The following is a 19,549-nucleotide window of genomic DNA, read 5'->3' on the forward strand; positions in this document are numbered from 1 at the left end:
GAGAAGAAAGAAGGGATGTGGCCATCTGTGGATCAACTGTCTATCTGGCCTGGCCTCTCTGAGAGTGTGTTTGTGGAGTGTCTCTGTTTTCCCCTCGTGTCTAGTTCTATATCTCTATACAGAGCAGCCATTCTGCTGCCAGACTGGGTCACCATGACATACTGTAACTGCATGGACTGGCTGGCTGGCTTTGACATGTGACCTTGATGTGACTGCCAATCTGCTAGTTTCATCTCTTTTAGCTCTCTCCTTCTCTTTCAGTCACTCTCTCACTCTATACCTCTGTCTCCCTTTCTCTCACCTCACTGTCCCCTCCCCTCCTCCCCCTCCCTCCCTGTAGGACCAGTTGAGTAAGCAGCGTGCGGGCGAGGTGCGTCTGGAGGCTGAGCGGAGGCGTCTGCGGGAGGCCCTGGAGGTTGCCGAGGCCCGGGGGACCAGGGTGGAGCTGGGGAGACGCAGCCTGGAAGGGGAGCTGCAGAGACTCAAACTGAGCCTGGGGGACAGGGAGGCCGAGAACCAGGCCACCCAGGAGCGCCATGATGCACTAGTCAAACAGGTAGCACACTGAATGAAAACTCAATCAATCTACTATAGAGGAACAAGTACACCCCCATTTACGTCATGCTGAGATTTAACCAGATTTAAACGGAAACACACTAAGACACACTGACTTAAACCACTCACACACTCCGTTGTGCATCTGTCCCAGGTGGCGGAGGGGGAGAGCTGTGTGGCGTCGCTCCAGAGAGAGGTGGACAGGCTGAGCCAGGCTTTGTCTAAAGCCCAGGAGGGTGAGGTCTGTCTCAGAGAGAAGAACCAGAGCCTTTCCCAGAGCCTCCAGGAGGCCACCGTTGCCCACAGCGCCACCCAGGGGCGCCTTGTCGCACTGCAGAAGACCCTGGGGCTGGCCGAGCAGGACCGCAGGCATCTACAGGTAGGTGGAGGAGGAATCATTGATATGACAGTGGGCTGAAATTCAAGTGTTTGTTTTTGTCAAGGTTCATCCCTGTAATTTAAATAGGATTAGAGCAAATTGTAATGAGTAGTCTAGATTGAACCCATGAAACTGAATGTAGTGTTGCTGTTTTCAGGAGCGAGTGGATGGAGCGCGGGCGTCCCTGACGGACGGGAAGAGAGGCATGACGGCCCTCACTGAGCGCGTCCAGAGCCTACAGACTGAGCTGACTCAGAGCGACCTGAGACGAGGAGAGCTGGAGGCAGAGCTGGCTCACACACAGGAGGTGAGAGGGAGGGAGAGAAGGAACGAGAATGAAAGAGATACTTTTACTCATACATAATCATTTCCTCAACACTAACCTTATACACACACACAGGAGGAGAGTGGTAAGGACATAGCGGGGGCATGTGAAGAATTTACATTAAAAAACATGTAACGAAAAAGAGCAGGCGACATAGGCCTGTATCTCATCTGAATAGCTATTCCCTCACCCTGTCTCTCCTTTAGGCCCTGCGTCAGCGGTCTGCCAGTCTGACAGAAGCCCAGCGCAGTGCCCAGTCTGCCCAGACAGAGAGGGTGTCTGCAGAGGAAAGGCTGCGGGGGCTGCAGAGGGCCGTGGCCGTGCTGGAGACAGAGAAGAAGGATGCAGAGAGACAGGCCGTCCGCCTGGAGAAGGACAAAAACGCACTGAGAAATACACTGGACAAGGTGAGACAGGAGTGAGAGAAATATGAACCACACACAGAACATTAGGAATATCAAATCAATATCAAATCAAATTGTATTAGTCACATGCTCCAAATACAACAGGTGTAGTAGACCTTACAGTGAAATGCTTACTTTACAAGACCCTAAGATGAATATGATGACTGTCGAAAAAAGTTGGGAGTATTGATTTTCAATCCGTTCATTTCAGGAAGTGAATTTAAATGCAATTCATGAATGAAAAAATCCTCTGAAAATAATGGCCGGTTTTCAATTAACTTCCTCAATTAATTGGATTAAACATGGAAATCAAATCAAATTGTATTTTTCACAAGCGCAGAATAGAACAGGTGTAGACCTTACCGTGAAATGCTTACTTACAAGGCCGTAACAACAATGCGGTTCAAGAAATAGAGTTAAGAAAATATTTACTAGATAAACTAAAGTAAAAAATACAATTTGGGCGACTGGAGTCTTTGACCATTTTTTGGGCCTTCCTCTGACACCGCCTAGTATATAGGGCCTGGATGGCAGGAAGCTTGGCCCAAGTGATGTACTGGGCCATTCACACTACTCTCTGTAACGCCTTATGGTCTGATGCCGAGCAGTTGCCATACCAGGCAGTGATGCAACCGGTCAGGATGCTGAGGGGGAAAAGGTGGTGTTGTGCCCTCTTCACGACTGTCTTGGTGTCTTTGGACCGGGATAGTTTTTTGATGATGTAGACACCAAGGAACTTTAAACTCTTGGCCCGTTCCACTACAGCCCAATTGATGTTGTTGTCCACAATCAGCTCCTTTGCCTTGCTCACATTGAGGGAGAGGTTGTTGTCCTGGCACCACACTGCCAGGTTTCTGACCTCCTCCCTATAGGCCATCTCATCGTTGATCAACCCTACCACTGTTGTTTCGTCAACAAACTTAGTGATGATGTTGGAGTCGTGCTTGGCCACGCAGTTGTGGGTGAACAGGAAGTACAGGAGGGATGCATCCCTTAGGAGGTCCCATTGTTGAGGATCAGCGTAGCAGATGTGTTTGTGCCTACCCTTACCACCATCAGGAAGTCCAGGATCCAGTTGCAGATGGAGGTGTTTAGTCCCAGAGTCCTTAGCTCAGTGATGAGCTTTGTGGGCACTATGGTGTTGAACGCTGCACTGTAGTCAATGAACAGCATTCTCACATAGGTGTTCCTTTTGTCCAGGTGGGAAAGGGCAGTGTGGAGTGCAGTTGAGATTGCGTCATCTGTGGATCTGTTGAGGCGGTAGGCGAATTGGAGTGGGTCAAGGGTTTCCAGGATGATGGTGTTGATGTTTTTATTTCATTTTTTTAATCGAACCTTTATTTAACTAGGCAAGTCAGTTAAGAACAAATTCTTATTTACAATGACAGCCTAGGAACAGTGGGTTAACTGCCTTGTTCAGGGGCAGAATGACAGATTTTTTTACCTTGTCAGCTCGGGGATTTTATCTTTCGGTTACTGGCCCAACGCTCTAACCACTAGGCTACCTGCTGTCGTGAGCCATGACCAGCCTTTCAAAGCACTTCATGGCTACCAACCTGAGTGCTACGGGGCGGTAGTCATTTTACCTTCACTTTCTTTGGCACATGGACTATGGTGGTCTGCTTGACATGTAGGTATTACAGACTCGTGCAGGGAGAGGTTGAAAATGTCAGTGAAGACACATGCCAGTTGGTCCGTGCATGCTCTGAGTACAGCTGGTGCTCTCATGCATGCTTCAGTGTTGCTTGCCTCGAAGCAAGCATAAAAGGAATTTAGCTCGTCTGGTAGACTCACGTCACTGGACAGCTCACGGCTGGGTTTCCCTTTGTAGTCCTTCCTTAATGCCATTGGATGAATCCTGGAACATATTCCAGTCTGTGCTAGCAAAACAGTCCTGTAGCATCCGCATCATCTCACCACTTCCGTATTGAGCGAGTCACTGGTACTTCCTGCTTTAATTTTTGCTTGCAAGCAGGAATCAGGAGAATATAATTATGGACAGATTTGCCAAATGGAGGGAGAGGTTTGTATGCGCCTCTGTGTGTGGCGTAAAGCGCCGCTTCTGGATGAGAATTTTCTTGTTGAGTGCGGTCCTAGTGCCAGCATCGGTTTGACATGGTAACTATACCGCTACGAATAATATGGATGAGAACTCTCTCGGTAGTTAGTGTGGTCTACAGTTTATCATGGGGTACTCTACCTCAGGCGAGCAATAGCTTGAGACTTCGTGCACCAGCTGTTATTGACAAATAGATACACACCCACACCCCTTGTCTTACTAGACGTATATATGCTCTGTCCTGCCGATGCATGGAAAACCCAGCCAGCTCTATATTATCCGTGTCGTCGTTCAGCCACGACTCGGTGAAACAACATAAAATATTTGTTTTTAATGTCCGGTTGCTAGGATAGTCTTGAATGTAGGTCATCCAGTTTTTTTCCAGTGATTTCACGTTGGCCAATAGGACGGATGGTAATGGGTAAACACCCACTCGCCGACGAATTCTCACAAGGTACCCCGATCTCCGCCCCCAGTATCTCCGTCTTTTCTTCATGTAAATTACATGGATTGGGGCCTGGTCTCGGGGAAGCAGTATATCCTTTGCGTCGAACTGCGTCTAGTTTGAGGTGAGTAATCTCTTCTGATGTCCAGAGGCTATTTTCGTTCATAAGAGATGGTAGCAGCAACATTATGTGCAAAATAAGTTGCGAAAAAAACTACCTAAATAGCACAGGTGATTAGGAGCCCGTAAAACGACAGCCATCCCCGCCGGCGCCATTGGGGATGGATGCTGTTTTGACCCCAATATCTACTGTTGAATGATATTGAGGTGATTCTGACTATGTATGACTGTTTCTCCAGGTGGAGCGTCAGAAGCTAAAGACGGAGGAGGGCAGCATGCGTCTGTCTGCAGAGAAAGGCCGTCTGGATCGCTCCCTCACCACCGCAGAGCAGGAACTGCAGGACGCACAGAGACAGATAGCACTGCTACAGGTAGGTAGGAGACACAGAGACAGATAGCACTGCTACAGGTAGGTAGGAGACACAGAGACAGATAGCACTGTTACAGGTAGGTAGGAGACACAGAGACAGATAGCACTGCTACAGGTAGGTAGGAGACACATAGCACTGTTATAGGTAGACAGAGATGCAGAGAGGCATAGCACTGCTACAGGGTAGACAGAGAAACATAGCACAGTTACAGGGTAGACAGAGAGATACAGAGAGACATAGCACTGCTACAGGTCGACAGAGAGACATAGCACTGCTACAGGTCGACAGAGAGACATAGCACTGCTACAGGTCGACAGAGAGACATAGCACTGCTACAGGTCGACAGAGAGACATAGCACTGCTACAGGTCGACAGAGAGACATAGCACTGCTACAGGTCGACAGAGAGACATAGCACTGCTACAGGTCGACAGAGAGACATAGCACTGCTACAGGTAGACAGAGAGACATAGCACTGCTACAGGTAGACAGAGAGACATAGCACTGCTACAGGTAGACAGAGAGACATAGCACTGCTACAGGTAGACAGAGAGACATAGCACTGCTACAGGTAGACAGAGAGACATAGCACTGCTACAGGTAGACAGAGAGACATAGCACTGCTACAGGTAGACAGAGAGACATAGCACTGCTACAGGTAGACAGAGAGACATAGCACTGCTACAGGTAGACAGAGAGACATAGCACTGCTACAGGTAGACAGAGAGACATAGCACTGCTACAGGTAGACAGAGAGACATAGCACTGCTACAGGTAGACAGAGAGACATAGCACTGCTACAGGTAGACAGAGAGACATAGCACTGCTACAGGTAGACAGAGAGACATAGCACTGCTACAGGTAGACAGAGAGACATAGCACTGCTACAGGTAGACAGAGAGACATAGCACTGCTACAGGTAGACAGAGAGACATAGCACTGCTACAGGTAGACAGAGAGACATAGCACTGCTACAGGTAGACAGAGAGACATAGCACTGCTACAGGTAGACAGAGAGACATAGCACTGCTACAGGTAGACAGAGAGACATAGCACTGCTACAGGTAGACAGAGAGACATAGCACTGCTACAGGTAGACAGAGAGACATAGCACTGCTACAGGTAGACAGAGAGACATAGCACTGCTACAGGTAGACAGAGAGACATAGCACTGCTACAGGTAGACAGAGAGACATAGCACTGCTACAGGTAGACAGAGAGACATAGCACTGCTACAGGTAGACAGAGAGACATAGCACTGCTACAGGTAGACAGAGAGACATAGCACTGCTACAGGTAGACAGAGAGACATAGCACTGCTACAGGTAGACAGAGAGACATAGCACTGCTACAGGTAGACAGAGAGACATAGCACTGCTACAGGTAGACAGAGAGACATAGCACTGCTACAGGTAGACAGAGAGACATAGCACTGCTACAGGTAGACAGAGAGACATAGCACTGCTACAGGTAGACAGAGAGACATAGCACTGCTACAGGTAGACAGAGAGACATAGCACTGCTACAGGTAGACAGAGAGACATAGCACTGCTACAGGTAGACAGAGAGACATAGCACTGCTACAGGTAGACAGAGAGACATAGCACTGCTACAGGTAGACAGAGAGACATAGCACTGCTACAGGTAGACAGAGAGACATAGCACTGCTACAGGTAGACAGAGAGACATAGCACTGCTACAGGTAGACAGAGAGACATAGCACTGCTACAGGTAGACAGAGAGACATAGCACTGCTACAGGTAGACAGAGAGACATAGCACTGCTACAGGTAGACAGAGAGACATAGCACTGCTACAGGTAGACAGAGAGACATAGCACTGCTACAGGTAGACAGAGAGACATAGCACTGCTACAGGTAGACAGAGAGACATAGCACTGCTACAGGTAGACAGAGAGACATAGCACTGCTACAGGTAGACAGAGAGACATAGCACTGCTACAGGTAGACAGAGAGACATAGCACTGCTACAGGTAGACAGAGAGACATAGCACTGCTACAGGTAGACAGAGAGACATAGCACTGCTACAGGTAGACAGAGAGACATAGCACTGCTACAGGTAGACAGAGAGACATAGCACTGCTACAGGTAGACAGAGAGACATAGCACTGCTACAGGTAGACAGAGACGTAGCACTGCTACAGGTAGACGTAGCACTGCTACAGGTAGACGTAGCACTGCTACAGGTAGACGTAGCACTGCTACAGGTAGACGTAGCACTGCTACAGGTAGACAGAGATACAGAGAGACATGGCACTGCTACAGGTCGACAGAGAGACATAGCACTGCTACAGGTAGACAGAGAGATACGGAGAGACATAGCACTGCTACAGGTAGACAGAGAGATACGGAGAGACATAGCACTGCTACAGGTAGACAGAGAGATACGGAGAGACATAGCACTGCTACAGGTAGACAGAGAGATACGGAGAGACATAGCACTGCTACAGGTAGACAGAGAGATACGGAGAGACATAGCACTGCTACAGGTAGACAGAGAGATACGGAGAGACATAGCACTGCTACAGGTAGACAGAGAGATACAGAGAGATGCTACAGGTAGACAGAGAGATGCTTAGAGACATAGCACTGATACAGGTAGGCAGAGAGATACAGAGAGACATAGCACTGATACATGTAGGCAGAGAGATACAGAGAGACATAGCACTGATACATGTAGGCAGAGAGATACAGAGAGACATAGCACTGATACATGTAGGCAGAGAGAAAGAGAGACAGCACTGATACAGCTGGACAGAGAGATAAAGAGAGACATGGCACTGATACATGTAGGCAGAGAGATAAAGAGAGACAGCACTGATACAGCTGGACAGAGAGATAAAGAGAGACAGCACTGATACAGCTGGACAGAGATAAAGAGAGACAGCACTGATACAGCTGGACAGAGAGATACAGAGAGACATAGCACTGATACATGTAGGCAGAGAGATAAAGAGAGACATAGCACTGATACATGTAGGCAGAGAGATAAAGAGAGACAGCACTGATACATGTAGGCAGAGAGATACAGGCATTGGAGAAACACTGAGACTCCCTAACCTACAGAAGGTGGGACAACCCCAACTGTTAAAGACTTGGAAATGTTTATGTGAAGACCATTGGGTCAGGCAAAGGAAGGCTAACTTTAAGATAACAGTGAGGTGACATTGACCATGTTGAGCACCACCACTGAGTGCGTTTCCTCAGCTGCTGTTGATTTCACGCTTTGTCTGAAAGGTGACCGAGAAAATGTGGATTCAGTTTAGAGCTAGGTGGTATATCGTGAATACCGTTATTGATCCACATACCGGTATGGATTCTATAACAATATTTGTATACATTGCTAAATTAAATGACAAGTTGCATTACTCATAAAACATATTTAGAACTTGTAAACTCAGCAAAAAAAGAAACATCCTCTCACTGTCAACTGTTTATTTTCAGTAAACATGTAACATGTGTAAATATGTGTATGAACATAACAAGATTCAACAACTGAGACATAGACTGAACAAGTTCCACAGACATGTGACTTACATAAATTTAATAATGTGTCCCTGAACAAAGGGGGGTCAAAATCAAAAGTAACAGTCAGTATCTGGTGTGGCCACCAGCTGCATTAAGTCCTGCAGTGCATCTCCTCCTCATGGACTGCACCAGATTTGCCAATTCTTGCTATGAGATGTTACCCTACTGTTCTACCAATGCACCTGCAAGTTCACTGACATTTCTGGGGGGAATGGCCCTAGCCCTCACCCTCCGATCCAAAAGGTCCCAGACGTGCTCAATGGGATTGAGAGCCAGGCTCTTTGCTGGCAATGGCAGAACACTGACATTCCTGTCTTGCAGGAAATCACGCACAGAACAAGCAGTATGGCTGGTGGCATTGTCATGCTGTAAGGCCATGTCAGGATGAGCCTGTAGGAAGGGTACCACATGAGGGAGGAGGATGTCTTCCCTGTAACGCACAGCATTGAGATTGCCTGCAAAGACAACGAACTGAGTCCGATGATGCTGTGACACACCGCCCCAGACCATGACGGACCCTCCACCTCCAAATCGATCCCGCTCCAGAGTACAGGCCTCGGTGTAACGCTCGTTCCTTCGACGATAAACGTGAATCTGAACATCACCCCTGGTGAGACAAAACCGTGACTCATCAGTGAAGAGCACTTTTTGCCAGTTCTGTCTGGTCCAGTGGGTTTGTGCCCATAGACGACATTGTTGTCGGTGATGTCTGGTGAGGACCTGCCTTACAACAGGCCTACAATACCTCAGTCCAGCTTCTCTCAGCCTTTTGCGGAAAGTCTGAGCACTGATGGAGTGATTGTGCGTTCCTGGTGTAATTCAGGCAGTTGTTGTTGCCACCCTGTACCTGTCCCGCAGGTGTGATGTTCGGAGGTACCGATCCTGTGCAGGTGTTGTTACACATAATCTGCCAATGCGAGGATGATCCGCTGTCCGTCCTGTCTCACTGTAGAGCCGTCTTAGGCGTCTCACAGTACTGACATTGCAATTTATTGCCCTGGCCACATCTGCAGTCCTCATGCCTCCTTGCAGCATGCCTAAGGCACCTTCACGCAAATGAGCAGGAACCCTGGGAAACCCATCTTTCTTTTGGTGTTTTTCAGAGTCCGTAGAAATGCCTCTTTAGTGTCGTAAGTTTTCATAACTGTGACCTTAATTGCCTACCGTCTGTAAGCTGTTTGTGTCTTAACAACCGTTCCACAGGTGCATGTTCATTAATTGTTTATGGTTCATTTAACAAGCAGGGGTTTAAACACTGTTTCCCCTTTACAATGAAGATCTGTGAAGTTATTTGGCTTTTTACGAATTATCTTTGAAAGACAGGGTCCTGAAAAAGGGCTGTTTCTTTTTTTGCTGATTTTATTATTCAGAAACATCAAACACCCCCATACCATCACCCAGCCCTAGTTCAGTTTCAGCATTTGAGTTTGTCATTCTGCTTATTTCCCCTTTGGCAGAATTATCAAAGGAGTCAAGATTTAGTTATTCATTCAGCCTTTAGTTAATTGTGTCAGTCAGTTGGTTTTCTGTGTAGGTCAGTATCACAACAAATTCAGTTTGAGTCCAAAAAGGCCATAAACTGTATCTGGAATATGGTAATGAGATAGGAGATCGTTATTTATATTACCATTTTCCCTAGTCACCCGCTAGTCTCTTTCTGGGGTCAAACTCATTTGATAATGCCCAGCATTCATCAAAGTAAGGTCCAATAGACTTAACCTCTCCCCCACTTATCTTCTAGTCAAACCACAATAACAAACCTCATTTACGGACGTGATTGGCTGATGTTGGAGGTGTTTATTCTTTATTTGGCTGCTTTGTGGAAGGAGGAGTTGGTGGATGTAAGAAAGAAGATCACTTTTTCTATGGTGAGTGTCTTTTTCTCAAGTGATTGTTATACAGTCAGTGCAGTGCACTCCTCTTTGAGTGATCACATCCATGCAGAACCATTTTAACACTATAAGCAGTTGATCACCATAACCTCTATCACTATAAGCAGTTGATCACCATAAGCAGTTGATCACCATAAGCAGTTGATCACCATAAGCAGTTGATCACCAAAAGCAGTTGATCACCATAAGCAGTTGATCACCATAACCTCTATCACTATAAGCAGTAGATCACCATAAGCAGTTGATCACCATAACCTCTATCACCATAAGCAGTTGATCACCATAAGCAGTTGATCACCATAACCTCTATCACCATAAGCAGTAGATCACATAACCTCTATCACTATAAGCAGTTGATCACCATAACCTCTATCACCATAAGCAGTTGATCACCATAAGCAGTTGATCCCCATAAGCAGTTGATCACCATAACCTCTATCACTATAAGCAGAATGTCCTGTAAGAGAAAATGAGGCTAGTGTGTTCTTCTTGGTAGTTTTTACTCTGAAATTCTCAGTTCAGGTGAGGGGTTAATCAGGCAAGACAGTGCTTTTGTTTCAGATTATTGTACATTCTTTTTCATTAGTTTAACCCTCCCACAGCGCCTTTCTGTTGTTCCCTGAGCTCCCTTTAAAGGCAGCCAAATGAAACCTCATGCAGGCTTAAATGAGTTGGGATCCGTACAAAATGGCTGTAGCCCCGAGCTCTCTGGCTCTGAATGCATCTGCTGCTAGTTAGACCCCTAATGTTGAGCAGAATTGTTTGGCTTGTTTGTTCTTGATCAGGACCCCTATGGTTTCTGTTACGGATGAAGTTAAGAAAGTTTTACGAGAACGTGCACAACTTGTTGAAAATAAATTTAGTATGAAAACTACATGATATAGCCTAGCTAGGAGGGCACTGTTGAATAGTGTTCTGCCGGTTTTCATTTCCTTTTGATTTCATTTTTAAGAGGCTACTATTCAGCATACGGTGCCTTTGGAAAGTATTCCGACCCATTGACTTTTTCCACATTTTGGTAGGTTACAGCCTTATTCTAAAATGGATTCAATTGTTTTTTCCCTCATCGGTTTACACACAATACCCCATAATGACAAACCAAAAACAGGATGAGAAGGTTTGCTAATTTATTCCAAATAAAAAACTGATACATACATTTACATAAGTATTCAGACCCTTTACTCAGTACTTTGTTGAAGCACCTTTGGCAGTGATTAGAGCCTTGAGTCTTCTTGGGTATGATGCTACAAGTTTGGCACACCTGTATTTGGAGAGTTTCTCCCATTCTTCTCTGCAGATCCTCTCAATGTATGTCAGGTTGGATGGGGAGCGTTGCTGCACAGCTATTTTCAGGTCTCTCCAGAGATGTTTTATCGGTTTCAAGTCCGGGCTCTGGTTGGGCCACTCAAGGACATTCAGAGACTTGTCCCAAAGCCACTCCTGTGTTATCAGGGTCGTTGTCCTGTTAGGTGAACCTTCACCCCAGTCTTAGGTCCTGAGTGCTCTGGAGCAGGCTTTATCCGTACTTTATCCGTTCATCTTTGCCTCGATCCTGACTAGTCTCCCAGTCCCTTCCGCTGAAAAACATCCCCATAGCAGGATGCTGTCACCACCATGCTTCACCGTAGGGATGGTGCCAGGTTTCCTCCAGAAGTGATGCTTGGCATTCAGGCCAAAGAGTTCCATCCTGGTTTCATCAGACCAGAGAATCTTGTTTCTCATGGTCCGAAAGTCTTCAGGTGCCTTTCGGGAAACTCCAAGCAGGCTGTCATGTGCCTTTTACTGAGGAGTGGCTTCTGTCTGGCCACTCTACCATAAAGGCCTGATTGGTGGACTGCTGCAGAGATGGTTGTCCTTCTGGAAGGTTCTCCCATCTCCACAGAGGAACTCTAGAGCTCTGTCAGAGTGACCATCGGGTTCTTGGTCACCTCCCTGACCAAGGCCCTTCTCCACCGATTGCTCAGTTTGGCTGGGCGGCCAGCTCTAGGAAGAGTCTTGGTGGTTCCAAACATCTTGCATTTAAGAATGATGGAGGCCACTGTGTTCTTGGGGACCTTCAATGCTGTAGACATTTTTTAGTACCCTTCCCCAGATCTGTACCTGGATGATCAATGGAAACAGGATGCACCTGAGCTCAATTTTGAGTCTCATAGCAAAGGGTCTGAATACTTATGTAAATAATGTATTTTAGTTTTTTATTTTAAAATACTTTTGCAAAAATGTCAACCTGTTTTTGCTTTGTCATCATGGGGTATTGTGTGTCGATTGCTGTGGATTTTTAAAAGTCCATTTTAGAATAAGGCTGTAATGTAACAAAATGTGGAAAAGGTCGAGGGGTTTGAATACTTTCCGAAGGCACCTTATATTACTGATTAGTCCATTTTAGATTATTTTTCAATCCTTCATCAACAGATTAATTTATCAAGGTCATGCATGTGAACAATGAGAATAGCTTTTCCTTTCATTGTGTCAGCCAATCAAGAAGCAGACGTGACCAGTGACCACCACAGACGGGCTATTAACCATTTGTCGTCAGACCTCTCCCAGCCCCACCAGCTGTGTGTTTATGGTATCCCATGTAGTGTTGACATACCTCTTGTTAGCATCTAGAAAACGACCCCAACCCTGTGTTGTTAACACTGAGACATATCTCTGTCTGGGATTTGAGTTTGTCAGTATGACACCATGTCACTAACACTGTGATTTGGTGTTGCTGTGGCCCAGTGACTAACACTCTTTTATCTGTGTATATATATTCCTCTGTGTATCCAGGCCCAGCTGGCTGAGATGGAGCAGTCCCACAATGTGAGTGAGAGCTCTGTGAGGCAGCGTGATGAGGTGATGCGTGAGGCGGAGAGGCTGAGGGTCACCCAGAGGGAGGCAGAGAGGACCCTGGCCGCCAGGGAGAGAGCCCACCGCCACCGGGTCAAAGGGCTGGAGGAGCAGGTAGATACAGCCGTGAGGTCAAAGGGCAAGAAGACATACCCTTAATGTCTCTCCCTGACCTCATCTGTCTGTTTGTCTGTCCCACAGGTGTCCACTCTGAAGGAGCAGCTGCAGCAGGAAATGAGGCGGAGGCAGCCATCTCTACCCACCTCCCTGATGTCTGGGGGGAACTGAGCACTGAGCAGTTCACCTGTGTCCCTCCATGGGTACTAAAGCCCACTAACAGCTCCAAGAACCAATATCCAATCATCATCTCCTATGATTTGACACACGCCTCTCCTACTCAGGTAGAAAGTCAGCGACACCACGGGAGGAGACTGTGGATGATAGAAGTGTCATCCGGTACAACAGAGGAGGAATGAGATCCTCAGCTGCCAGTATACAGTTGGCCTGGATTCCCTCCCACACAAACCAGCAGAACAGAATACAAAGGGAGAACCGAGTCTGAGTCACTGTTTGAGCACTAGGCAACAAATTGATCGGCCATATGAAGGAACTACTCTACTGTCCATCTTGTTAGTATCTGGTTGAGATTGAACCAACTATTTTGTCTGGACCAATAGACACTATTATATGTAGAGCACATGAAGCGACCACATGAGATGAAGTATGTATGTGCTGTATGTATATCCGTTTGTGATATACAAACACACAGGATCTATCATGGTCCACACACACCAAGTCGTGGAGAGGGCACGACAACACGTCTTCCCCTCAGGAGGCTGAAAAAATGTGGCTTGGGCCCTCGGATCCTCAGAAAGTTGTACAGCTGAGCCATTGAGAGCATCTTGACTGGCTGCATCACAGCTTGGTATGGACACTGCTTGGCATCTGACCGCAAGGCGCTACAGAGAGCAGTGTGGATCGCCCAGTAAATCACTGGGGCCGAGCTCCCTGCTATCCAGGACCTCTATACCAGGCAGTTTCAGAGGAAGGCCCCAAAAAATTGTCAAACAATTCAGCCACCCAAGTCATAGACTGTTCTCTCTGCTACCGCACAGCAAGCAGTACCGATGCAAGTCTGGAACCAACAGGACCCTGAACAGATTCTACCCCCAAGCCATAACACTGTTAAATATTTATGTGCTGTATGTATATCAGTTTGTGAATTTAGATTGATAGACTTGTAACTAACTAGGAATAGCACATATCGAGGGACATTTATGATAACTATCAGGATGATGTTTAGGGGATGGATACACATGCATCAATCATGTTTGTAAGGGAATTGAAATGAGAGAACAGTGGTGTTCTGTAAGAAATGAATGTTGATAAAGAATCTTTGACAACACTGCTTGTTTGTTTGATCCACATAAAGCACAAACAATCCAACTCATCAGAATTAGTCACACCAAGGTAAAGTTGTAGTAAAAAACATGTATTTTTTTCTCCAGTATAGTGAAAGGGTTTTACAAAGCAGTAGTACAGTAACAATTTGTGAGCCGCATTTCAAAGCACTTCTTGCCACTGATATGTGAACCTATGCACTCACTGCAAGGTCACCAGCCACTGTAGCTCTAGTCACGTTGACCATGTTACACAATAACACTCGAGAGGTCAGGGGTCAGCACCCGTCTCTTCAAGTCTGATTTTCGCTGCTTGCCACCCAGTCAGTGCCAAGGCAGTGGGATGGTTATGGATGATTGAGTTTTGCTAATGCCTCTGTTGTTGAGGTCAGTAAGCAGTAGCTGTCACTCTGGCTGTCCCCTCATTACTATGACTGCTTTTCAACACAGGTATAGTAAACAACAACAATCACACAATGATTTAGAATATAGGATAAGGATAAGTAGGATAAGGATAGGCATAAAAAACAAGATAAAAATGTTGCTTTTTTTATGTGCCTCTGATTGCTGATTTCCATTCCTTAGCACCAGTGTGGTAGTGATTTTATAGCACCAGTGACATTATACAGTCATCAATGTTCTGTTGAGTATAAAAGAATATATATTTATCCATACACACGTTCTACTGATCCCACTTCTCATTATGTATGGAATTCTGAAAGGGAGGAGAGCTGAAAAGAGAAGAAACATGGGAGTTCTTTGGTACCAAAGTGGAATACAGTCAAAGATTAAACAGAAAATGGGATGGGAAGGAGGTGGGATGTGGACCCTAGAGATGTGGCAGTATTTGGGCTGGTGTTCTCTGATGTGTCCCATGTTCTCAACAGCCTCCACAGCTCTTCCCACAGCTGCTCCCCAGTGACCCACACTGGCCACTCACCGCCGCTACACCACAACGAGAGAACTGGTCACGGCACATGTCAGCTACAGAGAGAGAGAAGTGTTACAGCCTTTGTCCTTCACAGAGGTGAATACAAAACTGAACGTGTGTGTGTGTTTCTTTAGTGGGGACAGCTGGTTGTGCATTGTATACAAGAACACCTCACCTCTTAGCAGCTCTTCATGCGCACACACGGTCCTGACACACACCTCCTTGTTGACCACATACACCCTTCGCAAGCTGAGGAGAGAGGAACGGTGTTAGTGGGATGTTGAACACTTTATAATCCATTTTCAATGCTATCATGATAAGTTAAGGGTTAGGTGTGCAATATCAGACCTGTAGAAGCAGAGGCTATTCAGACACTGTTTGCATGGTTTGTGAACAGAGTAGAGTCTGGTGCAGGGGTACTGCTCCTCTCGACAATCTACACAACAGAAAACAAATGAGCCATCCAACACAATCATCTACACACAGCATAATAGTCCAGGTCAGTCATCCATCAAAAACTATTCACACGGACCCTCCCTCTCTCTTTTTTACCTAGGGGGCCAGGTTCTGTGGGCTCTGTCTCTTGCTCTGAAACAAAACAGAAACTCACATTTTAATGGAATAACCCTACTAATACGACAGAAGAACAGGACAGTGGATATAGATGTTGAACATACCAGTTGATAATAAATGTTGAATAGTAGATAATGAAAGGTGTGAGTACCAGAAAGACCAGGACGTTCGGGACCAGGGAACGTTTGGGGAACCTGTGACAGAATCTGCTGCTGGACATCCGTGTCAGGATTATCTGATAGGAGGGGGAGGGGGGGGGGGTGAAGAGAGAGAGGGAGAGAGAGATGGTGAGCAACAAGGGAATTGCTGAATTCTCTCAAGGAAAATGGAGGTACTGAGCAGAACTTTCAGTACATCATCAAAGGGCAGAGAAGCTCTCTACATCAGTCTATCAAAACTAATGATACTACAGGAGTAGAAGAGGTAACAAGATCACACAAGTATCTTACCTGGGAAATAATCAGGGCCATAGTCCTCTGTGAAGCAAAATTAACAAAGGTACAGTATGAGATATTCCTTTGTTACATTGATAACATATTGTGATAAATGTACAGCAGGCAGACTGACAGACAGGCAAGCAACTCTTTATGTGACAGATGAATAGCAGAGATCTTCTCAAGCACAGTGGGGATTTCACATAAAACGTTGCAAGTCTTGCAAGAATCTAACATCGACCACCTGCTTTTAAAATTGGGAGGAAATGTACGGTAGATTGTCTTTGTGCATGACTTCATAATCAAGATGTTAACAAGTGCTGAGATAGTAAGTGGTCATTGAAGTATTTACAATAAACCAATTACAATACACAGGACATTCAATGTTTCCATCTACCTGGTAAAATGGTATACTCTCGGGGTGGGTAGACAAAAGACATTGAAATAATGACCACATGTGAAGAGACCCAGTATTGAGTCACGGTGTGTTTGTACACGTGGACAAACAGTGTAATAATGACATGGATGAACTCACCCAGGAAAGGAAATGGTTCTTGGTAGAGGGGGGGCTGAGCTAGCAGGAGGACTGTTGAGGCAAAGATGCCTAAATGTTTAGGCAAAGGTGCTGGACAAGTGTTTTGTTGTATAGAATGTTTATTGGGTTAGTCTACTGTTGTGTGTACATTAGAGTGTTGTGTATATTATGCAGTGTTCAGTGTGACTGTGCTGGACTCACCTGGCATGGAGAGCAGTAGGAGGACTCTCATGATCGCTGTCTCTGTGGAGGTAGACTGACACTGAGGAGGAGAGAGAAGACTGTATACATTTTCAAAGGGTTACTGATTCCAAGTGATACAGAAACACACATCTGTTACATAGTGTTCGCTGTGTCATAGATGTATTTCTGTGTCGTTTTTCAGACTCCCAACTGTGACAGTCTTTTACCCATGGGCCTCATCACAGTCGTTTACCCATGGGCCTCATCACAGTCTTTTACCCATGGGCCTCATCACAGTCTTTTACCCATGGGCCTCATCACAGTCGTTTACCCATGGGCCTCATCACAGTCTTTTATCCATGGGCCTCATCACAGTCTTTTACCCATGGGCCTCATCACAGTCTTTTACCCATGGGCCTCATCACAGTCTTACCCATGGGCCTTATCACAGTCTTTTATCCATGGGCCTCTAGTCTTTTCCCTTCCATCTCTCTCCTATCCTACATTCTGACCTCACCTCTTCCCTCTCTCTTTTACCCTCCACTCTGCCCTCCCCTGGCCCCAAACAGTCAGGGGGGAAAAGGAAAACTTTGACAGCAAGAATGTGGCACGTCTGTCTTTCTTAACAATCCCTCTGTTTTTCTCCTTTTCTCCATTCCACTACGAAACACTCTAAAGCAGACAGACCAGGGGCTAAATTCCAGGAAAAGAACCACTGAGCCCCTCCACCCCACCCCTCCTTCTCTCCCCATCTTCCATATTCCTCCCTCCACGTCTCTCATTTCCTCTATGTCGCCCTCTCTTGTCATTTCCCTGAACCCCTCCCCCTCTCTACTCCTCTCTCTCTAACAAGCAGAGAGCTGGCCAGGTTGAGTTCGTACAGTATGACCACTGTATGCCACGCCAAAAAGACAGAGTGAGAGAGAGAGAGAGTGAGGAAGGGGGAGTTAGTGAAGAGAGAGAGAAGACTGTATTCTCAGAGGATAGCAGTACACTGCTGCAATAAGACCCCCCTCCAATGCTTATTACAGTTTTCAAGTACATGACAATGGCACGGTAAAGTTCATAAACCACTTATAAACTGCAAAACTCACATTCAGTTGGGAACAATTGGCACAGAGAACAGTTTTTCTAACTAGACTGCTTATAAGTAACTGTGCAGACCACAATATTAGGCTACTTTCCTTGTGGAATGAACAAATACTTCTCCCCTTCTGTACTGCACACAATCAGACAGTCTAGCTTGTGTTTTTTTTTGTGCACTGAGTGTGCTATCATGTGATCATCAGTGTGTATATGTGAGTATCATCACATGTAATGTTTCATACTATGAGGTCTGGCGGTAGTGTTTCAGAGTGTACATGTTTGTATGAAGGTACATGTCACCAAAGTGTGTGTGTTCAGATATTCCTCTTGTGCATCACAGTGGCTATCGAAAACCATATGTTTTCACAGCACACATCTGGGAGCTATTACACCCTCCTCCTCAACCCCATTTTGCCCCCCTCCCTCCCCAGCCCTAACTGACCCCCTCCCCCAAAGCATGGGGACTTCGGGAACAATGCAAACATGAAGAGGGTGAGCTCCCACTCTTCATGCCTCCTCCTACTAAACACAGTGTGTTTTCAAGCACTATGTAAAAACATATATATATGATTTCTCTCTCCCCCTGCCTCCAATCTCCTCCCCTCTTAACAACCCCCCATTAGTCCGCATTCTTTTCTCCCTTGTCCTCTCATTTTATTTATGTTGGCCAGCCCCTCTCCATTGTATTGTCATTGCCCCCAGCTATAACCCCACCCCCTGGATTGCCCCATTCTCCACAACAGTGTAAACAGACAACAAATAGACAACCTCATGTCAACCTATAACAATCTGAATAAATGAAAGGTTTAAGTACCTGTTGAATAATTACATGGGGCCCAATCATGTCGTGAATTGTAAAGAAAAGACACAGAATCAGCTTAGTTGACAGGTCACCACTGCTTGCATGCTATTATTGAACTTGTAGACTTTGTATTTTATAGTTTTTTTTTCTTCAGGTAGGCCTATAACTCGGTACTGATGATGGATACAAATATGTATATTTCAAATAACTGATAAATGATCAAAAACCCACACCACCCTGACACATGGTAAAAGTTAAGAAATGTAGCCCAACTCCTTGGTCATTGATTAATGGTCAATATTCAAAGTAATCCAAATAAGCGGACATGCTTACAAATACTGCAATTATTTCATATCGAAATATATGAATTTAAACAACTTGCAGTTCTTACCTCTATTTCAATTTAGCTCTGATCCGCAAGTCTAATGCGTCCGTCTTCAGGAACTTCTGACCGAACGGCACATTGTAGCGCCCCGCCTTCAAGCCCCCTCTCCCGCCTCTGTCGGATACATCGCCGACCCCCACCAACCACAGACTGGAAACCACGGCACTGACTGCACATAAACCCCTAGCCCTCAAGGATGGATAAATAGGGATGTTTGAAAGCAGTACACACACATAATTGATCTCAAGGCATATCATTTTTCGTGTATGATTTTGGATTGTCCACGTCATT

General features: G+C 45.9%; 2 protein-coding genes across 5 annotated transcripts in view; one reads left to right on the forward strand and one right to left on the reverse strand.

The window, feature by feature from the left end:
• Positions 1–14,760, forward strand: part of crocc (ciliary rootlet coiled-coil, rootletin) — a 42,937-nt gene extending 28,177 nt beyond the window's left edge. For 2 of the 3 annotated variants that reach the window (XM_031818830.1, XM_031818785.1), the window contains exons 31-38: positions 341–556; positions 710–934; positions 1,092–1,241; positions 1,466–1,666; positions 4,527–4,658; positions 10,032–10,073; positions 12,870–13,043; positions 13,131–14,760. In XM_031818830.1, coding sequence (XP_031674690.1) covers positions 341–556; positions 710–934; positions 1,092–1,241; positions 1,466–1,666; positions 4,527–4,658; positions 10,032–10,073; positions 12,870–13,043; positions 13,131–13,217 — 1,227 coding nt within the window. In that variant the 3' untranslated portion in view covers positions 13,218–14,760. The remainder of the gene's footprint in view (positions 1–340; positions 557–709; positions 935–1,091; positions 1,242–1,465; positions 1,667–4,526; positions 4,659–10,031; positions 10,074–12,869; positions 13,044–13,130) is intronic. The other variant, XM_031818827.1, reaches the window with a different exon arrangement.
• On the reverse strand, positions 14,401–19,430 carry mfap2 (microfibril associated protein 2). 2 transcript variants are annotated; one of them, XM_020490347.2, is made up of 9 exons: positions 19,265–19,430; positions 17,004–17,064; positions 16,803–16,853; positions 16,283–16,309; positions 15,985–16,068; positions 15,813–15,848; positions 15,609–15,696; positions 15,436–15,509; positions 14,401–15,313 (listed from the first exon to the last, which is right to left on the reverse strand). In XM_020490347.2, the coding sequence occupies exons 2-9, from the start codon at positions 17,032–17,034 to the stop codon at positions 15,210–15,212; spliced, it is 495 nt and encodes a 164-aa protein (XP_020345936.1). In that variant the 5' UTR covers positions 17,035–17,064; positions 19,265–19,430; the 3' UTR covers positions 14,401–15,209. The 2 variants fall into 2 exon arrangements, with proteins under 2 accessions (XP_020345936.1, XP_020345946.1); XM_020490357.2 differs by having other exon boundaries at positions 17,004–17,083; positions 19,265–19,375.
• Positions 19,431–19,549: the final 119 nt, after the last annotated feature.

Source organism: Oncorhynchus kisutch, linkage group LG1, assembly GCF_002021735.2.
Source record: "Oncorhynchus kisutch isolate 150728-3 linkage group LG1, Okis_V2, whole genome shotgun sequence".
NCBI classification, from domain to species: Eukaryota; Metazoa; Chordata; class Actinopteri; order Salmoniformes; family Salmonidae; genus Oncorhynchus; species Oncorhynchus kisutch.